At 47.6% G+C, this 23,641-nt stretch overlaps 1 protein-coding gene across 6 annotated transcripts in view; it reads left to right on the top strand.

Annotated features, from left to right (window-relative positions):
- The first annotated feature begins 8,358 nt into the window (after nt 1-8,358).
- ZDHHC18 (zDHHC palmitoyltransferase 18) overlaps nt 8,359-23,641 on the top strand; it is a 30,255-nt gene continuing 14,972 nt past the window's right edge. For 3 of the 6 annotated variants that reach the window (XM_045511414.2, XM_045511413.2, XM_045511411.2), the window contains exons 1-2: nt 8,361-8,811; nt 13,027-13,187. In XM_045511414.2, the coding sequence (XP_045367370.2) occupies nt 8,495-8,811; nt 13,027-13,187 (478 nt within the window). In that variant the 5' untranslated portion in view covers nt 8,361-8,494. Of the gene's footprint in view, nt 8,812-13,026; nt 13,188-23,641 lie in introns of all 6 variants that reach the window. The other 3 variants (XM_045511408.2, XM_045511409.2, XM_010948001.3) reach the window with 3 other exon arrangements.

The following is a 23,641-nucleotide window of genomic DNA, read 5'->3' as shown; positions in this document are numbered from 1 at the left end:
GCCCAAGGCAGGAAGCTTCCTGTTTACCCTGAGGTCTAACAATGCTGCAGCTGGGTTGGGCGCCTACAATTTCAGAGAAAAGTCATTTCCTTCTGAGACCCAGCTAAAGCAGAAACCAGACGCTACATGTACCTAGAAGTAGATTCTTTTTGTTCTTTAATGGAGGTGGGAGGAGAGGGAGTGTTTGACATGTCTTTACCAGGCCCCCTGGAAAAAAAAATCACTTATTTTCTTGAACAGACCCTCTCACCTTCATCTAAAAATGTATTGTGTGCAGGCTCAAGGGATTTGAAATTGGTTTTTTCAGCAATTGTTTATTAATGCCTAGTTTAGGGGAATAAAGATGACTCGCCATGACTCCTGTCGTCAAATAGCTGTCTAATAAGAGTTTTTATAAGAAACAAAGGAACATTAATCAAGAAAAAAACCTTGATAAATTCTGGGGAATGAAGAGATACTTGAACTTCTTGCTCTATATCTCTACTTGGACTTTTTGTGATGAGGATGAATGAAAGTTTTACTTGTATGCTTAGGAAAAGTGTGGTACAGAATGAGTACTTTGTAAATTCACATAAGGTGGAGATCCCTTCTCCAGCTTGGAATATTTGAAAAAAAGTTCGTACCTTGAAGGACAGGTAGGATTTGAAAGTTAAGGGCGGGGAATGAGTATAGGAGGCAGGAAACGGAACAGGACAGGGAGAGCTCAGTTTGAGTGGAAGTGAGGTATTATCATTATTGAGACCTAAGCAAGCCTTGAAATCAGCCCCAGGCCCAGCTCCCCTTGTACTAACTGTGTAAAGGTGAGCTAGATACTGAATCTCTAAGCCTCCCATTTACTCATCTGTAAAATGTGGATAATGCTGTCTACCTCACAGATACGAATAATAACATTATCTATCTCATAGGGTTGTGCAAATTAAACGAAAAGTGTTTAGAGTAGTACTGACAAAGGCACAACGGGATTTTGGACATGTTGAGTTTACAGTGCCATCAGCACGTTCACATGCCAGGATACGTGGCGCTGGAGATAAGGAGAGCGGCCAGGGAGCCATCCACACAGACATGATCATTACAGCAGCCATGATATTGGGTGTGATTATCAAAAGGAAAAGTGTAGAGAGACAAGGAAGGCCTGTAAGACCTTGGGCAAGTGAGTCAACTTCTCTAAACCTGTTTTCTCATCTCTAAAATGGGGGTGATAGCACCTACTACACAGAGTAGTTATGGAGATTAAATGAGACACTAGATAAAGCACTAGCATAGTACCTGGCACATAGTAAAAACTTCATAAATGATAGCTATTTACCATCATCATCATCATCATCATCATCATCACCATCATCATCATCATCATCATTGTCATTAAGGGACCATAAACAGTATTGGGGGAAAAGAGAGTTTCAAGAAGAAGAAATGGTTACCAGGGTCATATGCTGTTAAGGTTAAGGAAAGGATGATAAAAGCTATTGAATTTAGGGAGTATGGGTATCATTTAGGGGAGATTAACTGCTATAACGGACAACTCTCAAAACTCTGTGGCTTAATAATAAATGTTTCTTTCTTGCTTACATCATACTGTAGTGCAGGACTGGGGAGGGATGCCTGTTCCACCCAGTCATTTGGGACCCTGGCTTCTTCCATTTTGTGACTCTGCCCTCCTCTGGATACTCAGAGTCCTCTGCTTTCAGAGAGGTTTTAAGGGGCCAGACCTGGAAGAATTGTACATTACTTTCACTTTCATACCATTGGCTAGAACTCAGTCATATGGTCACATCTAACTGCAAGAGAGGTTGAGAACCAGAGTTGTCAGATAAAACACAGGATGCTCAGTTAAGTTAGAATTTTAGGTAAATGACAGATATTTTTCAGTATAGTTATGTTACAAATATTGCATGGAACATGACTTATACTAAGAAATTCTTCATTGTTTATCTGAAATTCAAATTTAATTGGGCACCTGTATTTTTATTTGCTAAATTGGCAACCCTAGTGAGAAGGGAAGTCTGGCTATAGGTTTAGGAATAGGAGAGCACAAATATTTGTGTGTCACAGTCTGCCTCAATCTCTGTCTGAGTCAAATATCTGTTCCTGTCCTTCTCACAGAGAGAACACACTCACTCCATCCCAAGGGAGATAACCCCAAATCCCATGTAGTCATTATATTCAGCTCCAAGGATCTCAAGTCAGTTTCAAATTTGGTTCCTCATGGTGATTATGAAATAAAAAGCCAAGCTATCCATACCCCACAAACAAAATATATAATGATAACAGCAAGAATAGGGTAACCTCGATACAAACTCCCATTTAGAAAAGGAAAACATGGAAGATGTATAACAGTAACTTGTTCCACAGCCTTTCTGAATCCCTAATGGTCAGACATGTCAAAGCCCTCTTCCTGGCAGGAGAAATTTCCTTGATTTACTTTGATTTATTCTAGGAGGGACTCCTTTGTTCATTGTTCTCCATTGTTCTCACAGCTCCTGGTTATGCTCCCTGGCTTGTTTATCCTTCACAGGCACATATTAGATGGGCTTTGGGGAGTATGACCTCTTTGGAGAATGCTTAGCTCTCATAGCCCACTCACTGCTGGTGCAGTAAAAGTTATTTTAAATCTTGGCCAGCCAAAGGTCTGTGTATGTGTGTAGTGGGTGAGGGGGTAAGACATACATAACATTAAATGTATCATTGTCACCATGTTTAAGTGTAAAGTTTTGTGGTATTAACTATGTCCACATTGTTGTGCAACAGTCATCACTTCAGGGTTCATCTATATTGTAGCATGTGTCAGAATTTCCTTTCCTTTTTAATGTTGAATAATACTCCGTTGTATGTATACACCACATTTTGTTTATCCATTTATCAGTTGATTGGATATACTTGGATAACTTATACCTTTTCACTATTATGAATAATACTGCTATGAATATTGGTATACAAATATCTGTTAAGTCCATGTTTTCAGTTCTTTTGGGTATATGCCCAGAATTATATATTGCTAGATCATATGTTAATTCTATGTTTTTTTTTTAAGAAACTGCCATACTATTTTCCACAGCAGTTGCACCACTTTATATTCCCACTAGCAAAGCACAAGGGTCCAGATTTTTCCGCATCTTCACCAACACTTGTTATTTTCCTTTTTTCTCTCTCTTTTTTTTTTTAATACAAGCCATCCTAGTGGGTGTGAAGTGGTATCTCACTGCGGTTTTGATTTGCATTTCCCTAATGATTAGTGATGTTGAGGATTTTTTTCATGTGCTTATTGGTCATTGCCCTTTTTTTTTTTTTCCAGAGGGGGGAGGTAATTAGGTTTTACTTATTTATTTAATTTTTAGAGGAGGTACTGGGGATTGAACCCAGGACCTCGTGCATGCTAGGCATACACTCTACCACTTGAACTATAACCTTCCCCTCACCCCTGCATTGCCCATTTTCAAATTGGGCTGTTTGTTTGTTGTTGCGTTGTTGGAGTTCTTTGTATATTTTGGATATTAATCAGATATATGATTTACAAATATTTTCTCACATTCCATGTATTGCTTTTTCACACTGTTGATAGTACCCTTTGATGCACAGAAGTTTTTAATTTTGATGAAGTCCAAGTTATCTTTTTTTCTCTTGTTGCCTATGCTTTTGGTGTCATATGCAAGAAATCATCACCAAATCCAATATTGTGCAAATTTTGCCTTATGTTTTCTTCTAAGAATTTTATAGTTTTAGCTGTTATGTTTAGATCTTTTATCCATTTGGGGTTAATTTTTGTATGTGGTTTAAGGTAAAGGTCTAACTTCATTCTTATACATGTGAATATCCAGTTTTTCCAGCACCATTTATTGAAAAGACTGTCCTTTCCCCATTGAAAGGTCTTAGAGTCCTTGTCAAAATCATTTGACTATATATGCAAGGGTTTATTTCTATTCTATTCCATTGGTCTATATATCTGTCTTTATGCCAGTACCACACTGCTTTGATTACTGTAGCTTTTTAGTAAGTTTTGAAATCAGGAAATATGAGACCTTTCCAACTTTCTTCTTCTTCTTCTTCTTCTTTTTGCAGGAGGGGGAGGTAATTAGGTTGATTGATTGATTGATTGATTTTAATGGAGGTATAGGGGATTGAACCCAGGACCTCCTGCATGCTAAGTATATACTGTACCACTGAGCTATACCCTCCCCCCTTGTTTTATTGTTCTTATTCAAAAGTATTTTGGCTATTCAGGGTTCCTTGACATTTCATATGAGATTTAGGTAATCAAAGGCTTTTTTCATTTGGGCTCAGTTTCTTTGGCAGTACAATTACCCTCAAAATATTTTTGGTGTATAAGTCAGAATTCTCCAGAGAAATACAACCAGTAGGCTATGTGTGTCTGTGTGTTTAGAGAAAGAAAGAAAAAGATTTTAATGAACTGGCTCATATGATTGTGGAGGCTGGCAAGTCCAAATCTACCAGGTAGGCCAGCAGCTGGAGACCCATGGAAGAGCTGATGTTGTGATTTGAGTCTGAAGCAGTCTACTGGTGGCAGAATTCTCTCTTTCTTGAAGAAAATCAATCCTTTTTCTATTAAGGCCTTCAACTGGTTGGATGAGGCCCACTCAATTTATGGAGGATAATCTGCTTTATTCAGAAGTCTACTGATTTAAATGTTATATCTCATCTAAAATATACCTTCACAGAAATATGTAGAATATTTGACCAAATGTCTGTGTACTATGGCCTAGCCAAGTTGACACACAAAATTAACACAACAGGTTTCTATTCTATTTGCTCCTAGATAGTTCCATGTGACACCTAATCACACTCAAGTTCTTTCCTAGATAGAATTCTTAAGCTGATATATTTACTTCCTCATCACCCCCTTGCCTCACTCTCAACATAATAGTGGCTACATTGAAGCCCGGTGAAATAGTAAATGAGAAGGCCACAGTCTTTACCTCATATTTGCCTCAGAGGTCATCACATCTTTCAACTCTTGTTGTTCAAGACCTTTTTCAATCTTATACAATTTATAGTCCAGAAGCAGTAACTTTTTCTGACCCTGAAAGGCCCATCACTTCTGGACTTTATCTATTTACCTTCCATCTCTTCTTGAAAACCAGCTAATTCTCACCCAACTTCACCTCTTGCTTCTAATACTTCATAAAGGCATCTGTGCTAGTTAGAAGTTACTGTCTCTCAGCTCCAAACCCACCCTTCTACCCTCTACTATGAGATTCTGGAGCTGGGACTGCATATCACATTTCTGCTGGCTCTATGTTGGTTCTGCCAACATGGGCCACTAGAGGGAGATAGTGAGGCCAGAGAGAATGAAAGGACTCCTTTCTTCCATTTGCTTCCTGTTCCTGTGAAGTCATCCTAGCATTGCTCCTTCAGCCCGGCAGCAGCAGTGCTTTCCTATAGCGGCAGCTGAATCCACTTTGCAGTTTTCTCCAAAAACTGCGAAACCAGCTTCATGGTGTCCCAGTCAGAGACACCAACACCATCTGGGTAGCACCTCTTTTCCAGAAGTGTTGGTTCCTCCTCCAAGTTCAGAGACACCAGACACCAGCACCAGACTTAGGGGTCTGAGTTTCAGCTCTGTAGGGCCCTTCTTCTAAGTTTCGAAATTTTAGTAATTTCAAACTCTTCCCTTTGTTTTCTTAGCCCTAGGAGCTATAGATGCTTCCTGCTGTTGCTACCTCCATGGTATCTCACAGTTTTCTTTTTACCCTTCCAATTATCTAATTAACAACTTTATAGCCAGTTAACCATTCTAACCATTGTTTATATTAAATTTTCTCTGTCCAGTGACTGGTGTGGTTTCTGTCTCATTGGCTGGATTCTGCCTGATACAGTAATTGATGCTAGGAGGGGTCCAAGGAAATAGACCTCAAAAGATGGGAATAGGGAACTCGTTTGGTTGCATCATTGGGTTTGAATGTGCTAAGCTCTTTGCCAATGAAAAACCTAATGCTACTGAACCGTGGCATGCTGTGGCGACATGATTAATCAGATTATCACCTGTGGTTATTTATGATGAAGTGCCAACTAAAGCAAGTGCCTTGGGGGCCCAAGTGGTTGTTGCACTTGACTTATGGCTGTGCATAAGCAACAATATGTTGCATGTTGTAGAATTTCATCAATTCAGTCTTGAATTTAATGGTGGGATCCTGAAACTTGGAATGGACACACCTGGTTTGACTCTTTTTTAGGTTCTCAGAGTCTCTTCCATTCTGCTAGCAGATGGGAAGGAGAGCAGAGATTAGCACTTGAGAATTTTATGGGACAGACTGTAATTTCCATTCACATTCTATTAGCCAGGATTCAGTCACCTCTCTATAAGAGAGGCTGGAAACTGTGGGTACTGGTGAGAATCAATAGTTTATGCCACACTAAATGGGTCATTAGTGACATTTAAGGTAGAATTTTTAGGGGAGTGATGTAGATAGAGGCCAAATTGTAAAAAGTTAATAAATGAATAAGTGACAAGGGAATAGTAGCTACTCTTTAATACGAGTAGTTAATAACAGAAAAAAAGATAAACCTGAAGCTAGAGGGAAGTAGCCAAACACAGAAAGTTGTTTCTGTTGTTGGTTTTTTAGTTTAGTTTTGCTTTTTAATTGATAGAGGAGAATTGAGCATGTATTTGTGGTCTCAATGAACAGGAAGAGAGAGAGGACGTGAGTGGAGGGCTGGCCACGGACAGAAGGAGGCCCACATCTTTAAAATGAGGGGAAATGATAGATACAAATAGAGAGAAATTAGGAGGTAAACAGGAGGGAAACTGACAGTCAAGCTGGATAGTTTGGGTTTCTATAAAGTGACAAGCAGCAAGGAAAGGTTTAGGGGTTGCAAGACACCCAGTTGAGGTGGGACAAGAATCTTACTGGAAACAGTATGTCCAGTTTTGTGATTTTGTTCCACAGCCAAGGGGCAAGAGGGGAGGAAACCCACAATGTGGTTCATTCCAAGGTAGGGCTTATCAAATCCAGAACTTTGGCACCAAGGGCATGGTTGGATGGCCTCTGGCATGTGTAACAATTAGTGATCCCTGGGGTGACCCCACTGCCTTTCTACTCCATAGTGTGTGTTCCAACTTCCTTTCTTACTCTATCCTATCCTAGTCTGTAGCTCTCTCTTTTCCTATACTTCTCTTCAGGTTTCCAGTAACCCCAGTGTGGTGGACAGACCCTAAGGTGAGCCTCAGTGATTCCTGCCTCCTAGTATTCACACCTTTGTGTGATCCTCTCCTCTTGTGTTCAAATGGGACCTGTGACTTGCTTCTAAACTACAGAATATGGTGATGGTGTCACACATATAACAAGTTACCGTATATAGAACGCTGGAGCTAGAGACTCTCCCTGTGGGCTCGATGAAGTAAGCAGCCATGTTGGAAAAGCCCACATGGCAAGGAACTGTGGTGACCTCAAGGAGCCGCAGGTGGCCTCTGGAACCTCAGGGAGGCCTCCAGCTAACAGCCAGCAAAAATCCCAGGCCCTCAGTCAGATAGTCACAAGGAAGTAAGTTCTGCCAATAAAACCTGAGTGGGCTTGCAGGTGAATTCTTCCCCGGTTGGGTCTTAAGACAAGCACGCAGCCTTGCTAAAACCTTGATTGCAGCCTTCTGAAACTAAGCAAAGAACTCAGCTAAGCTGTGCAGCAGCTCCTGACCTGGAACCTGTGTGATACAATGTGTGTTGTTTTAAGCCACTAAATTTGTGATAATTTGTTATACAGCAATAAAAAACTAATACACCCAGAATCCCTGAAAAACACTGGGGCCCTGTGGCTTCAGCCCTGAACTAGGTGATAGGAAACCTGGGTCTGGGGCCAGATCACAGAGCTGGGTGAGGGAGGACAGAGGATGTGCCACACATACCCCTTGGGCACTTAGAGCTTCAAGACAATAGTTAACAGGCCCTTGGCTGTCAAAGCAGATTGTGTTCCCATCCCTACCCCTGCCTGCCCCCCACCCCCCCAGATGCCTGTCCATTAAGTCATCAGAGATGGGTGAAGACTGGAAATACAGATTGCCAGAAGTAGATCCCGGAGTCCGCCTCTCAAATCTCGGCGCTTGGCACGGTGCCCCGCATACAGGGGACGGCCAGCAAACGGTTTGATTGCAAAAGAACTGAAAGAGTCGTGGAGCGCGCATCTGCTGCCGCGTCATTGTGCAGAAGCGACCGGGGCTGCAGGGGACTGGTCAAGGCCCTTCAGCAGGTCAGGACCCTGCAGCGGGTCAGGACCGGGCCGTGGGGCCGGAGCGCCATCCCGGGCCCAGGCGGAGGGGGCGCTGCGGCGGGAGGCCGCGCGGAGCGGGGCGGGGCGGCGGTGGGGCCGCCCCTGCGAGCGAGCGCCGCGCGCGCGTCGCCGCCGCCGCCGCCGCCGCCGCCGCCGCCGCCGCCACCGCCACCACCGCCACCACCTCCACCTCCACCTCCACCTCCTCCGCTCGGCCCTGGTCCCGGTGCGGCCCGGCCCGCCCGCGGGGCGCGGAGCCGAGGTCCGCGGCCGGCCGTATGAAGGACTGCGAGTACCAGCAGATCAGCCCCGGGGCCGCCCCGCCGCCCTCCTCCCCCGGGGCACGCCGCCCCGGCCCCGACGCGCACCCCGGCCCGGGCCCCGGCCCGCCGCAGCCCGCCGCCGCGTCGCGCTGGAGCAGCAGCGGCAGTGGCAGCGGGAGCATCCGCCGCCGCCCACGGCGCAAGTGGGAAGTGTTCCCTGGCCGCAACCGCTTCTACTGCGGCGGCCGCCTCATGCTGGCCGGCCACGGCGGCGTCTTCGCGCTCACGCTGCTGCTCATCCTCACCACCACCGTCCTCTTCTTCGTCTTCGAGTGAGTTTGGCGACGCCTCCCTTCCCTGCCCACTGAGGCGCCCTATTCCCTCCGATCCCCTTTGCCCCCTGCCGCGCACCACCCCCACCTCCTTCCTCAGCCCTTGATGGGCAGGCACTCCAGCCCCCTTTGATCCCCTACTGGGCTCCCCGTCCTCTCCCATCACCCTGGACACTCCACCCTTCCTAGCACCTGCCAAGCACCCTCCCCTCCCTGCTCCTCCTTGGCGGGCATCCTCCCTGTGCCTCTCAGAATCTGCCCTCAGGCCTCTCCAGTCTCCTTGCTTGTCTCCTATCTGTCCTTCCTGGTCCCCTCCAACTCTCCCAGACTCTACATCCTCCCTTGCCAATTTGGATCACCATCTAAGCTTGTGCCCTCCACCTCTGTCAGCCACCCCATCCCTTCTGGCCCCTCCCTAGCACCCCCGTCCTCCCCTGTCACCCTGCCTTTGCCAGCCTCTGCCAGGAACACCACCCTCCCATGTCCCTCCAGGACCCTCATCCTCTCTGCCCTCTCAATCTGTTACAGGTCTCCTCAGCTCCTTGGATAGATTCCCTCCCCTCACTATCCCCTGGACCATCTCTTGCCTAACCTCCAGGTTCTTTCTGACCCCTTGAGACATCTTTTCTTTAAATCCCTTCCAGAAACCTGAATTTCTTCCTTGTCCTTTGGCTACATGCTCCCACCTCAGATTCCCTGTACATCTTCTGGATTCCCTTCAGGGTCCCTCTAGGGTCTGGACTAGGTCCCCTAGTCATCTCTCTACTCTCAGACCCTCCCCGGGCTTTCCCCTCAGTCGTTCTCACCCTAGGTCCTCTCATGCCTTCCTTTTCCTCTCCAGCACCTTCCTTAGTTTCTCCAGAGCTTCCTGTCCTTCCCTCCATCTCCTCCTGTCCCCCCAGACATCTCCCAGGCCCCTGTCCCCATCCTCCTGACCTCCTGGCTTTCTTTCCCTTCCCAGCATTCCAGAACACCCTCTGACCTGTTCCATGGCAGGAACAGCTGCAATGCCTTGTTATTTTTCAAGAGTCCAGCGTATTTTCATGTGACAAGTCATATTTGCCCCCATGGGTTTTTGACCTCTTCATATCCCCAGTGACCCAGGATTGACCCACACAGTAGTCTCCATTTCATGGATGGAGGAGGGGATGCCTGTCACTTTACCAGGGTCACATATTTGTATCAGAAGTTTTCCACTCTACCCTTGGTCTCCAGCCTGAGCCACCTGCTTTGTGATTCCTTGCACACACACACTCACAGGTGCACACAAATGCACACCCACCCCATGCTGCATGAGCCCCACCTACCCACCCTTTGTGATCTTACTGAATTATACAGATGGTTAAGAACTCCATCTCTGTAGCCAGCAGAGCTTGTTCAGATCGCAGCTCCACCAAGCAGTAAGTGTGTGACTTCAGGACAGTCACTCTATTTCTGAGAACCCCTGTCTCCTTATCTATAAAATGGAGTTTATAATACTACCTGCCCCCTCAGGTTGTCGTGAGGATGACGTGAAGTCATTCATGGAAGCTATTAGCTGGTAATAAGCACTTAATGCTGGATGTTGCTGTTACTTGTTGTCCATCACCAAAAAATCCTTCCCAAGGGTCATGGTAAAGCTGCCACAAAGACACTGGCCCCCGGGTACCCTTTCTAGCTGCCAGACTATATATCTGCAACCTTGGGTTTCCCCTTGAAGCAAGGTGAGGACTTCCTACGAATTAGCTTCTCCCTTTCACCCTTTCTTTCTGACTCAGGGTGGATAAAAAGTTCTGGGGTAATTTAACAAGCAGAGCCCCCAGCCTCCAGCATGACTGTTGGGCTGAGTTTCAGATCCACCTCTCTGGGCTGACCCACGTGGATTTTTTAAAAATGCCTTTTCCAGCATCCCTGAGCTCCCTCAGTCCTCCCAGACAGGGCTGCAGCCATGGCAGGAGGAAGTGGTGCTTGCCACAGTTGGCCCCTGTGACCCCACAGTGTGGGATTCAGTCAGTTCGGAAGCAAAACCTTCTCTGGCTGAGGGGATATCTTCACTGGTGACAGATTTGTCCCCAGAGAGGGAGGAAGTGAGGACTTCTGGGTTCTGGGAGAGCTTGTGAATCATCTCATATTTTTCTCTGCTCCTCCTCACTTGGGTTGGTAGCATTGGCAAGAGAGTTTGGGTTTGGGCTGAAAGCCCACCTGGGTCTGGACTAGGGTGAAACCTCAGTAGGAACCTGGCAGATGGGCGCTCTGGTGATGAGGGCCTGGAGGGTGAGAGGCACTCGCACTCTCCCACGGCTCTGGGGAAAGGTAAACGCAGCCCTAGGCCTTTTCTGCTGTGAAGGGTCTTCTCCACTGTTTGATTAGGTACATTATTGCACAGGCCGCCCAGCAGGGCTCCCAGCTTCTGCCCTGCTTCCCATCCCCACACAGCAGCCAGAGTGCCCCTTTAATTCCAAGTCAGATCTGAATATTCCCTGGCTCTCTGGTTAAGAGCCAGACCCCTGGTGTTGGCTCCCTCTCTGTCCCCATCTCCCACTCTCTCCTGTGCATTCCCTCCCAGGCACACTGGCCTCTCTGTGCACACTCCTACCTCAGGGCCTTTGCACTGTTTGGAATACTCTTCACATAGCTTCATGGCTCACTCCCTCACTTTCTCCTGTCCTTCCCTGACCATCCCTATACGTAGCAAACCACCTCCTTTCCTCCTATCCCCTCTGTCCTGACTTGTTCTCCAAAGCACTTGGCACCATCTGACATACTATACTTACGCTTTTTGTTAGTTTCTTGCCCATCTCTCCGTGAGAACAGGCACTTATTCTCACTGTTGTATCCACAGTACCTAGAACAGGGCCTGGAATGTAGTAGGCACTCAAGACAGTATATACAATTAAGTGTCATATAGCAGATACATTTATTTGTTGAATGAATGAACAGCATTTGCTGGAAGCCTGCAGACCCCACTTCTATCATTGCCTGTCTAAGTGACCTTGGATCTGGCTGTGGGCTTTGGAGTTCCCCTTTGTAAAACCAGAGGGCTAGGACTTGGTGTTTCTGGGGGCTCTACATGTCTCAGACTTCAAGTCTCCTCCATCTCCCAAGAAGTCTGGTTGTACATGAACTGGTTGAGTTGCTAGATGGGTGACACGGAGGGCCCAGCTCTGTTTGAGGCTCAGATCTGGGGACCACTGAGATGTTTGGAGCACAGCGTAGCCCACTCGGAGCCCTTGGTTTTGGCAGTCTCTGCTCCTCGAGGGAAGGGCCTCTCTGGTAGCCAGTATCTCCAACAATGGAGACTCTGGAAACAGCCTGTATTTACCCACAGGTTTGCTCCTGCTACTGCGCCAGCTCCTGGAACCTTGGCTGATTCAGGCTTCCCGGCGTCTGTCATCCCCAAATAGTAGTTCCTGACCCCATCAAGTGCCACTCTGGCTCTGGGAGGGAAGGCTGCATAGGACGGCGGTTAATTATATGGGTGGGCCTCAAAGTCAGACCCATGCATAGGCTGTTGGAACTCACTAGGGTCAGGGGGGCAAGGCCAGCCCTGGGGTGACAGTGGCAGTGGCTGGATCATTCTCTCCCCCAAATCCCCTTCACCTGGCTAACCCTACACATGCTTCAGATTTTAGCTTAGGCATTATCTCCTTCAGCCAGTCTTTCCTAACTCTTCTACTGCTTTTCCCTTCCCCGTTATAACATGCAAAGCCCTGTGTGGCAATTCTCTGTTTACATGTCTGTTTCCCCCGCTAGGCCATAAGCCTCATTGAGGGAAGGAGCGAGGGGACTCTTGTATAATTCACTGCCGTTATCCCTGCTGCATGTATTGCCCTTAACATGGAGAAGACCTCAGTAAATGTTTGTGGAGTGACCAAAGGAATGAATGAACAGCTGTCATGGATGGTTCATCTCAAGTGACAGTCCAGTTCATTGGTAGTGGCTACCTGAAACTGTGTTTAGAAGGATTCTGAGACTGCGGCCACGTGCAGAAGTTGGGTGCTGGGATCTGTTGATCACATCTGCCAAGGGCTTAGGGAGAAAGCACAAGGATCAATTACTGGTGTCTGCTCTAGACACTGAAGGGTGGCAAGTGGCTGTACCTCACCTAGGGGCCGTACCTCTGCCTCTGGGAAAGGCTCTATTCAGGACTGTGGTGATATTTGCCTGGTGCTGCAGCCCTGTGTCCCAGGTAGCCCTTGGGTGTCTGCTCATTCCTCTCTTTCTCTCTTTTTCTAGCTGTCCCTTCCTGGCCCGCCAGCTGACCCTCGCCATCCCCATCATCGCTGCCATCCTCTTCTTCTTCGTCATGAGCTGCCTGCTGCAGACAAGTTTCACCGACCCCGGGATCCTACCCCGGGCCACCGTCTGTGAGGCAGCCGCCCTGGAGAAACAGATCGGTGAGGCTCCTACTCCAGCCACAGCCATGTCTCCCAGCTCTGCATTCCTTGATTCCAGAGGAGGCCTAATTTTCTCTTCCCACACTGTGCTGGGAACTGGGGGTACAGGAGTGAGCAGGGCAGACTGGAGGTGACACTGGAGTGGAGAAAACAGAGGGTAAACAAGTGAGCAAATAAGCGAGAAATGCTAGCACATGAGGGCTGGTGCTGACAGCAGGCAGTACTGAGTGTGCACTGCAGGCCAGCACTGTGCTCGCCTCTCTGTGCTTGATCTTGTGTGATCCCCCAGTGATCCTGTGAGATAGGTGCTGATGTTATTCTCCTTTACTGAGTAAGTTGAGTCTCACAGAGGTTAAGTAAATGGTCGAAGATCACATAGGAAGTGGAAAAGCTGAGATGAGATCCCGGGTACTCTGACCAGCACCCCTGCTTTTAAACATTCACATACACTTATTCATTCATTCATCAAACACTTACTCAGCCCCTACTGTGCACCAGGCACTTTTCTAGATGCTAGCGTGACAGCAGCAAACAAATCCGATGGTAATCCCCATCCTCTTGGAGCTGACATTCCAGTGGGAGGAGAAAGACAGTCAACAATTAAATGTCTAGGATGGCACACAGAGAAAAGCGGGGAGGCAGGATGAGGGCTGGTGGAGGGTGTGTGATTGTAAATGGGGCGGGGCAGGGAAGGCCTGTGAAGGAGATGACCTCTGAGCAAAGAAGCAAAAACCTGCTGAGATGAGAAGTTAAGCCGCTTGGGTTATCTGGAGGAGAGCACGGTGGTGTGGAGAGTGGGCTAGATTAGGTGGTCAGGCAGGGCCCTTGGGAGGAGGTAGCATTTGAAATGAGCCCTGAATGGCCCAATGGAGCCAGTAACAGGCAACCCAGACACAGTAAAAGCCAAAGCCTGGAGTGGCAAGCAGATGGATGTGTTTGAGGAATGGCAGGAAGGCCAGTGTGGCCATTAAGGACCTGTGCTCCCAGCAACCCAGTTGGCCCTTTGTGCCTCCCAGAACACTGCATGGGTGCCCCGGATGACTGGGCACCAAGGCCAGGCCCTTAATCTCAGCTTGCTCCACCCCAGCTCCTTCCTGCTGAGAAGTGACGTGGTTATTTGCACACCTTGGGGGTTTCCGGTCCTTGGTTGGCTACTTCCCCTAACAGGGTGGCTTTCAGTCAGGCTTTTAAATCCCCAGCTGCCTCTGAAGAGACCTGGCAGCCTGTGCATGTCAGAGCCCTGCTGCGTCCATCCTGGAAGTCATCCTGCTAATTCTCTGGAGCAGCTCAGGACGACAGGCGGGAGGGGAGAGGATGTTCTCTGACTCCTGTCTGTTCTTTGTCTTGTTCCTCTGCCCCGGCCTATTCTCAGCCACGCCCTCGGTTGCTGTCTTCCTCTGCCCGCATCCAGCTTCCTTCCCCCTCGCAGCCCCGGGCCTGGCTGCTCAGCCTCCGGGGTTTCTGCTCCTTCAGAATCCTTCAGTCTGACCTGGCAGCTGGGGAGGCTCTGTGGCAGCCCCGCTTCTCCCTCCAGGTGGGGGCAGAATTATTGTCCAGCTCAGCCCCGTCTCAGGTCTGGCTGCCTGGAATCCTCTGGCCTCCTGTGAACTGTTTGGGTCATATTGACAACAGTAATCCCCCATGTTTGGGGAGACCTTGACTATGGGCTGAGTGCCTTCCCTCCGTTATCCCCGCAAATCCTCACCACAGCCTGGCTGTGCCGATGTGGAAGCTGAGGCAGGGGATCCCACGGCCGGGAGCAGAGGTGCAGAGCCTTGACTCCCAGTCCCCTTGCTTTTTCTTCAGAGATGGCAGCAGGGACATGTCCCCAGTCTCCCATGGCCACAGTCCTGTCATCCTTAGGTCCCAATTCAAGCGTCCCCAACCCTGGGAAGCTTTGTAACCCCAGTTGGGCCACACCTTCGTGACACAGTCCCAGAGCACCTTGTCCTTCTGCCTTGGCTTGTGCTGCGTGCTGGCCATGACGCAATTGTCAATTGTCAGGGAGGCCCGGGAGCCTTTCCTGGATGGTGTCTTGTTCACCTTGTCTGCTGTGTGAAGGGCTTAGCGATGTCGGCCGAATGAACAAGCCTCTGTGGAGGCCCTCCTTGCTGTCCATGGGTGGCTGGTGGAGAGAGTTGAAATTTCTCCCAGTTAGGCATTATGGGTTTGATCATTTATGTGTTAATTCTATATGCTACTCCTGACTGCAGGAGGAGGGGGTATCTGATGTGAACCTTGCCCTCTGGTGGTTTCCAGGCCAGCTCAGTCCAAGGTGGAAGGCCTGACTGGCTGCCACAGGTAAGACTAGGCTTTGGAAGAAGATCAAAGAAACCAGGAGTATCTTCTGCCTGGAAGATACGGAGAGGCTTCATGGAGAGGTGCCTTGAGCCATACCTGTAAAGTTTGAGTGGAGTTCAAGCACAGGAAGATTTGTGAAGGGAGCCCCCACAGTGTGCAAATGGAACAGGGGGAGGGAAGGAGAGGGGACAAGTGTGGTACCCGAGCAGGCCATGTTGGCTGGACACAAGGAGTGCTTCAGAGAATTTGGGGGATTATGTTTGGAAGATGGGATGGAGTCAGTCTTGTGGGCCCCTGAATGTTGGGGTCAGAAACATTCCTTTGAGAACAGTTCCTAAGCCTGGAAAGTGGCATTTTGGGGCCTTTGAATTCTAAACTTGAACTGGAGACTTCTAGTTAGGGTGAAACATATTTTCTTGAAAAGGACTAAGGTCACAACCTTTTTGAGAGGTTGGGGGCCGGCTCTGAGGTGGGTGGTGCCGGTCATATAAATGTGAGCTGATTACCAGGGCCTGGGCCCATGCAGACAGTGTGAGCTTCTCACTTTGCCCCCAGAGGCCAGCAACTCCAGCCCCACAGGATCTGGCCCAGGACTCCCATACTGCAAGGACCTTCAGAAGTGGGGTGACCAGCTCTTCCCAGTTTGCAGTTTGTCCCTGTTTTAGTGCTGAAAGTCTCCTGACTTGGGAAACCCCAAAGTTGCAGGCAAACCAGGCTGGTTGGTCACCATGGTCTGAGATCTTGACTTGTTGGTTGGCGAGCTATGCAGCTAGATCCCCCTGAGGGGCCACGTGCTCTGGGCAGTTGAAAAAGACTCAGGAGGTGGGAACATTGTCCCCAAGAAGCACTTGGTCTGATGAGAGATGATATGAATCCGAGTGACAGACACTTGGCCACAGGTACATCTCACGCAACAGAAGCAGAGGTGGCCTCCCCCTCTGCCACCACACAGCAGGTCACAGACCGCATCTTGTCTGCCTCCAGGTTGTCTCCTTAAGTCCTGAAGCCCACTGCCCCTGTGCAGACACACCTCACTTTCCACCTGGATTGCCTCAGGGCTTTACTGACCAGACTGCCCTCTCCCCTCTATCACAGTTGTCTCTCCAAGACCCAGACTTGACCCTGGCCCTGCCTGGCCTAGAATTTGGGTGATTTCCTAGTACTCTCAGCAGCATTTCCTGAAGATTGGTCATGGGAGTACATACAACCTTTGTGATTTTTACCCTTTCTGCACCTCACCTTGTGCTTTCCTTTCTTTAGTATTTTCCTGTAAATGGCTCACTTTTAAATGTGTTTTATAAGGAAAATTTATATCACCCCTGTTAGCAGAAGCCACTTGCTCTAAATAGAAGATAATCATAAAAATAAAAACATAACAATGTTACAGAATTCCTTTTTTGTTTTGTTCTATGAGGGGGAGGTAATTGGATTTATTTATTTTTATATTTGGAGGAGGTACTGGGGATTGAACTCAGAACCTCGTGCATGCTAAGCATGTGCTCTGCCATTTGAGCTATACTCCCCCTGTTACAGAATTCTGAGTGGTTACAGTTGCCTGAGGAAATCAATCACTTTGAGGCCTGTGAAGATCACAAGTATTAAGTATTAAAAACTGAGACTTTCCCCTGGAATGAGTCAAAGCTTGAAAGAGAATTGAAGGAGAATGACTTTCTCATCATGTGACTCAGTGTTGCTTAGTGTCATGTCCAGGAAACAAACCATCTCCCACTTTCCTGGAAACAGCAGATCACTTCCCACCTTCCTGAAAGCTCGCCCTATGTGGCGCACTTGCCTACAGGATCAAGGCAGGCTCAGCCCACCCTCCCTCCTCATCTCCTTCTACTCCCAGGGCCCCAGCCATGCTGCACATTAATGCCTGTGTGCCTTGGCCCTGGCCAACGGGGTCCCCTCTACTGCCATGCGCTCCTCCCCCATGGGCCTGAGGTCTCACTGTTTCTGATCCAGCTGCATTGCTGCTTCATCTCCTGTTGCTTTCCTGAACACTGCCTCCTGCCCCGACCCCACATAGTCTGCCCTGTGTTCTCGCGGTATTAAGTATAGACACCCATAACACCATTGATTGATCAGCTGTGGGTTAGACCTTTCCATCTCTATCTTTTAAATGTATTTTATAAGGAAAATTTGTATCACCCCTGTTAGCAGAAGCCACTTGCTCTAAATAGAAAATCTCTATCATCATCTTACAGGGTTGATATTATTAACCCAGCAAGAACACTGAGGCTCAAGAGACCTTGAGCAACTTCCTCAAACACAAGCTGACAAAGGGCCAGGCCAGGTTTCACAATGAGATCACGCTGGCCCCAGAGTCATCACACTTGACTCACAGTGCCTCTTTATTTATTTTTTTTCAATTGGAGTGTAGTTGATTTACAATGTTGTGTTAGTTTCTGGTGTACAACATAGTGATTCAGTTATACATGTATGTATGGTCTTTTTCATTATAGGTTATTTCAAGATATTGAATGTAGTTCCCTGTGCTATACATTAGGACCTTGTTGTTTATCTATTTTATATATAATAGTTTGTGTCTGCAAATCCCAGACTTCTAATTTATTCCCTACCCCTCTCCTTTCCCCTTTGGTAACTATAAATTTGTTTTCCATATCTGTGAGTCTCTTTCTGTGGTTTATAAGTGAGTTCATTTGTATCATTTTTTTAAGATTCCCCATATAAATGATATGTGATATTTGTCTCTCTGTCTGACTTTCTTCACTTAGTATGATGATCTCTAAGTCCATCCATGTTGCTGCAAATGGCATTATTTTATTCTTTTTTATGATTGAGTAGTATTCCATTGTATATGCATCATGTCTTTATCCAATCATTTATCAATGGACTTTAGGTTGGTTCCATGTCTTGGCTGTTGTATATAGTGCTGCTGTGAACATTGGGGTGCATGTATCCTTTCGAATTAGAGTTTTCTCTGGATATATGCCCAGGAGTGGGATTGCGGGATCAAATGGTAACTCTATTTTTAGTTTTTTAAGGAACTTCCATACTGTTTTCCATGGTGGCTGCACCAAATTGCATTCCCACCAACAGTGTAGGAGGGTTCCCTTTTCTCCACACCCTCTCCAGCATTTATCATTTGTGGACTTTTTAATGATGGCTATTGTACAATGAGTTGATACCTCATTTTAGTTTTGATTTGCGTTTCTCTGATAATTAGTGATATTGAGCATGTTTTCATGTGCTTATTGGCCATCTGTATGTCTTCTTTGGAGAAATGTCTATTTAGGTCTTCTGCCGATTTTTTGATTAAGTTGTTGGGTTTTTGTTATTGAGTTGTATGAACTATTTGTATATTCTGGAAATTAAGCCCTTGTCAGTCGCTTTGTTTACAAGTATTTTCTCCCATTCCATAGCTTGTCTTTTTGTTTTGTTAATGGTTTCCTTTGCTGTGCAAAAGCTTATAAGTTTAATTGGGTCCCATTTGTTTATTTTTGCTTTTATTTCTATTGCCTTGGGAGACTGACTAGGAGAACAGTGCTACAATTTATGTCAGAGAAGGTTTTTGCCTATGTTCTCTTTTAGGAGGTTTATGGTGTTCTGTCTTGTGTTTAAGTCTTTAAGCCATTTTGAGTTTATTTTTGTGTATGGAGTGAGGCAGTGTTCTAACTTCATTGATGTACATGCTGCTGTCCAGCTTTCCCAACACCACTTGCCGAAGAGACTGTCTTTTCTCTATTATATATTCTTGCCTTCTTTGTCGAAGATTAATGGACTGTAGGTGTGTGGTTTTATTTCTGGGCTCTCTAGTCTGTTGCATTAATCCATATGTCTGTTTTTGTGCCAACACCATGCTGTTTTGATTACTGTAGCTTTGTAGCATTGTCTGAAGTCTGGGAGGATTTTGCTTCCAGCTTTGTTCTTTTCCCTAAGTATTGCTTTGGCAGTTCTAGGTCTTTTGTGATTCCATGTAAATTTTAGGATTATTTGTTCTAGTTCTCACACTGCCTCTTGCACTGACTCTGTTCTCTCTCCTGCTCACTCTGCCCTCAGGGTGAACTCTTCCCGTATCCCAGGCCTGCTAGTAAGCCTGTATGTGGTAGGGGCTTCATAAAACCCTGGAATGAGTTGAAATGATTGGGTGGGGATTACAGTGACCCAGTGCTCACAGCCTGGGCACTGTGGCTGACCTCCCGCTGGCCTGGAAGCTGGGGGACTGCAGCCCTGCAGCTGTTTCCTCCGTGGGTAGGAACAGCAGAAAGTTATCAGTCAGGGCCCCGCAGGGCAGGTAGAAATCCCCTGCCTTCCCTCACTAAAGCCTTCTCAGTGGCTCATGGCCAGCCCACGGGGGCTTCCCTCCAGCCACTGGACTTCAGTCACAGCCCCAGCCGGTCAAGCTCAGACTGCAGAATGCCTGCCTGCTCCTTTCCGGGGCTGTGGTTGGGTGAAGAGACCCATAGCAGGCCCCTTGGTCAGGAGGAAGGCGTGAGAGAGTCATTGTTTCTCCCAGCCCTTCAGTGAGAAGGAGCCTCTCCTTCCTCATTACCACGTCCAGTCCCGGGGTCTTTACTCTCCCACGTGGAGGGCAGCAGGCAGGCCTCACTAGCAAGAGGGGAAGAGCCTGAAGCAGAAAGAGCCCTGGAGTGGATCTTAGTTTTCCTTAGGGCAGGGATAGCATCTCTTATCATTCCTTCCTTCGTTTCTTCAACAAGTATTTTCTGAACTGGGTGAACAAAGCAACCATATTCGACTCATCTCTGTGTACTTGCCCCCTACTTCTCTCACCTGCCACCTCGGGTCTTGTACAATTTCTTGACGTAGTAGGTGCTAGTGTTAGAAAGAATGGACAAACGAATGGATGACAAGGGTTCTGATTTCAGCCCCACCTTATACTATTGGAGTGAAGTTGGTAAAATGTGGGCACACGTCCCCTTGCCTAGCCCAGTGCATTTTTTGTGCAAGTGAGACAGCGAATGTCAGGGCACTTTGAAGATGGTTTTTCTCTGTTGAGACTTAAGAGGCTTGAGCCTTGTGGTCAGGAATGGCAAGTGGGCTTGCTCTGGGTGCTAACAAGCTACCACTGGTAATGGCTGCTGGGAGGAGTGTATTGAGGAGGATTCTGAGGCCAAGTCCAGGGCAGTGATTGGTCAGCGTCGTCTGGCCTGAGAAAAAGCAGCGGGAGAGCTGCTTATCTTCCCCACCCCGCGGCTCGGGGTTCAGCCCCCATAGCAGCATCCCCGCAAAGCTTCCGACCTGCTCCATTTAGGGCCCTGCAGTTGGTGAGTTTACTCAGCATCTTGGTAGCACCTTCTCCTCTCTTCCCCCTCCAGCTCGTGGCAGCCCGAGGAAGCTGGGTGTGCAGAGCTTCACTTCCTCTTTCTCAGAGTTCTGGAGAGGAGGAAGCCCGACCCTGGAGGCCAGAACATACTGGTTGGAGTTCCCTTCTTGCCTTGGGGAAGGGCCTGTGGGAATCCAGTGAGGATTCCAGTAACTGTTCTCTTAGTTCTGAAACGTGTGTGGCTGTCCTTCACTCACAGATGGGTTGTGTTCTGAAGTTTCTTCATGAATCAGTTTGGAATATAGTGTTTCATAAAAACAACAACAATAATAATGCCTAGTATTTATTAAGCTCTTGCCAGATGCTAGATACTTTGCTAAACCCAGTTGATGAATTTTCACCTGATCCTCCTCACAGCACTAGGAAGTAGGTTTAGTTCCCATTTTCTTTTTTAGCAGATGAGGGCACAGAGAAGTTAAGCGACTTGACACACATCACACAGCTAGTAAATGATTAAGCTGAGAGTTATACCCACATGTCTGTCTTGCTCCAAAGCCTGTGTTCAAGCCTAGGAGGCAGCAGTGGGCAGGGGCAGGCGCAGGGACCCGGGCCCATGGGGCAGGATTAGGGGTTGTGTTTGGAGTAGTCTCAACAGCTTTGGAAAGAGGGATTTCTACACCTGGGGGTTTCACAGCCCGAGTGTTTGTTGGGACTGAGGCGCCCATGAATCCAGCACTGTGCTCAGGGCTGTCCATGCAGCATCTCATTCGGCCCTCACTACAGCCCTGTGAGATTGAGACCCTCTTGTCTCCATTTTATGGTTGAGGAAACTGAGGCTCAGAGAAGTGAAGGCACTTCCTAAAGTAGCAAGTGGGTAGCAAAACTAGGATTCCAACCCAATGTTTCAGACTCCAGAGCCTGTGCCTTGCTGCCTCTCATAAAAACATCTACTAGTAGGTACTCACCGAATTCCACTTCCTTTATGGATACTGTTCCTGATTCATCCAATCCTTCAAGGTAGTTGTTATTTGTCTACTTTTTTTTTAATTTTTAAAACATTTTTGGGGGCAGGGTAGGTAATTAGATTTGTTTGTTTGTTTATTTTAATGGAGACACTAGGGATTGAACCCAGGACCTCGTGCATGCTAAGCACACACTCTACCACTGAGCTGTTCCCTCCCCACCATTTGTCTGCTTTTACAGATGCAACAGCAGGTTCACAGAGGTTAAGCAACTTCCTCAAGGGTACCAGCTCATAAACGGAAGGGTCAGGATTTGTACTCCAGGCCTGCCTGCATCCAGAAGATGTTTTTTCTCCTCTTTGCCTGCTGCCTCATAGTTTATAGGCCCAGGACTGCCTGTTTATTCCACTGTCCCTGCTCTCAAGGGACTTAGGGCCCAGCTGGGGAGACAGTTTACACACACAGTTGTCCTGTCACAACTCAGCATGGAGCAGTGAGTGTGTTCAGGCGCCATGTACGAGGCCTCACAGCCCCCGAGGCTGCCTTGGTCAAAGAGGCTGCTGACAGGGCCCAGGCGAGTCCTGGTGAGCAGAGAGAAGGGAGGGCCGGGGCTCGGGAACAGGGGCAGAAAGCTGGGGAAGGGTAGTGGGAGGAAGGCTGGGAATGATGCTTGGGCCTTAATGTGGAGGGCCCTAACATCAGGACAAGAAGTCTGTCCTTTATCTTGTTTTTTAGAGGAGGTCAGTGAAGTTTTTGAGCTGGGAAGTGACTTGAAAGGGCTTATTTAGAGGAATATGACAGTGTGTGCAAGAGGGGCTGAAAGGCAGAGGGTCTGGGAGCAGGGAGTCTTCTGGGGAAGCTGTTCGGTGACACAGACCTGGTCTGGGTTGGGTGTTGGGACTGGAAGAGTGACAGGTTATGAGGGAAGAACCTGACCAAACCCAGCGACTGGCCAGGCAGGGATGAGGGAGAAGGGTTAGTCTGCAAAGAGACTCCAAACTGGATTCCCCTGCCTCTGCCACTCACTGGCTGTGTGACCTTGGGCAAATCTCCTGTCCTCTCTGGGCCTTTTTTCATTTGAAACTGAAGGAGTTACAACAGAGGCAGTCAGCGAAGGGACATTTACCATGTATCTGCTACTTGCCAGGGGCTGTGTTACATGCTCTTTGAGGTTCTTTCCAGCCCTTAGGATTATGCCATCAGCAGAAAGAAGGAACCAAGTGGGGAAAAATAACACTCATTATGACACTGTAAAATTTACAGAAAGACCTCACACTCAGGCTTTGGGAACTTGGCTTCACATCCTGATTCTGCCAGTTATTAGCTGTGTGGCCTTGGGTAAGTCACTTAACCTCCCTGAAAAGTCTCCTTAACTGTAACCTGGAGATGATGGTGATAATCTTACCTCCAGGAATGTGATCAGGGTTCAAGGGGAGAATGTATGCAGAGTGCTCAGCATATAGTAGCACTCAGTGACTGTTCTCTTTCCCTCCTTTTGCTCAGTAATTCTATGAGCTGATCGTAACAGTGCACACTTCTTAAACACTTTGTGCTGCTTCACATGTGTTAATTCATTTAATATTCACAACAGCCCTATGAGGTGGATTCTCCTCTTATCACCATTTCAGTGGTTGAGGAAACAGAAGCACAGAAGGTTTAAATAATTTGCCTTGCCGCACATCTAGCAAGTGATATCATCAGGAGAAACCCAACTAGTAAGAGGTGGAGCCAGAATTCATGTTCCACTCTACCTGTTATTCCCATTTTACAGATGAGAAAACTGAAGATCAGAAAAGTTTATTTGACTGCAGTCTCACACACAACCAGTTAGTGGCAAAACCAGTTTTCAGAGTGTGTCCATTGGCCTCAAACCCCCTGCCTTGACCATGCTGCCATTGCCAAGGAAGAGATGCTCAGATGCTTAGTTCCAGTTTAAGCACGCC

The sequence above is a fragment of the Camelus bactrianus genome, chromosome 13 (assembly GCF_048773025.1).
Source record: "Camelus bactrianus isolate YW-2024 breed Bactrian camel chromosome 13, ASM4877302v1, whole genome shotgun sequence".
In the NCBI taxonomy this organism is placed as follows: domain Eukaryota; kingdom Metazoa; phylum Chordata; class Mammalia; order Artiodactyla; family Camelidae; genus Camelus; species Camelus bactrianus.
This window is presented reverse-complemented; position numbering and strand designations above follow the sequence as displayed.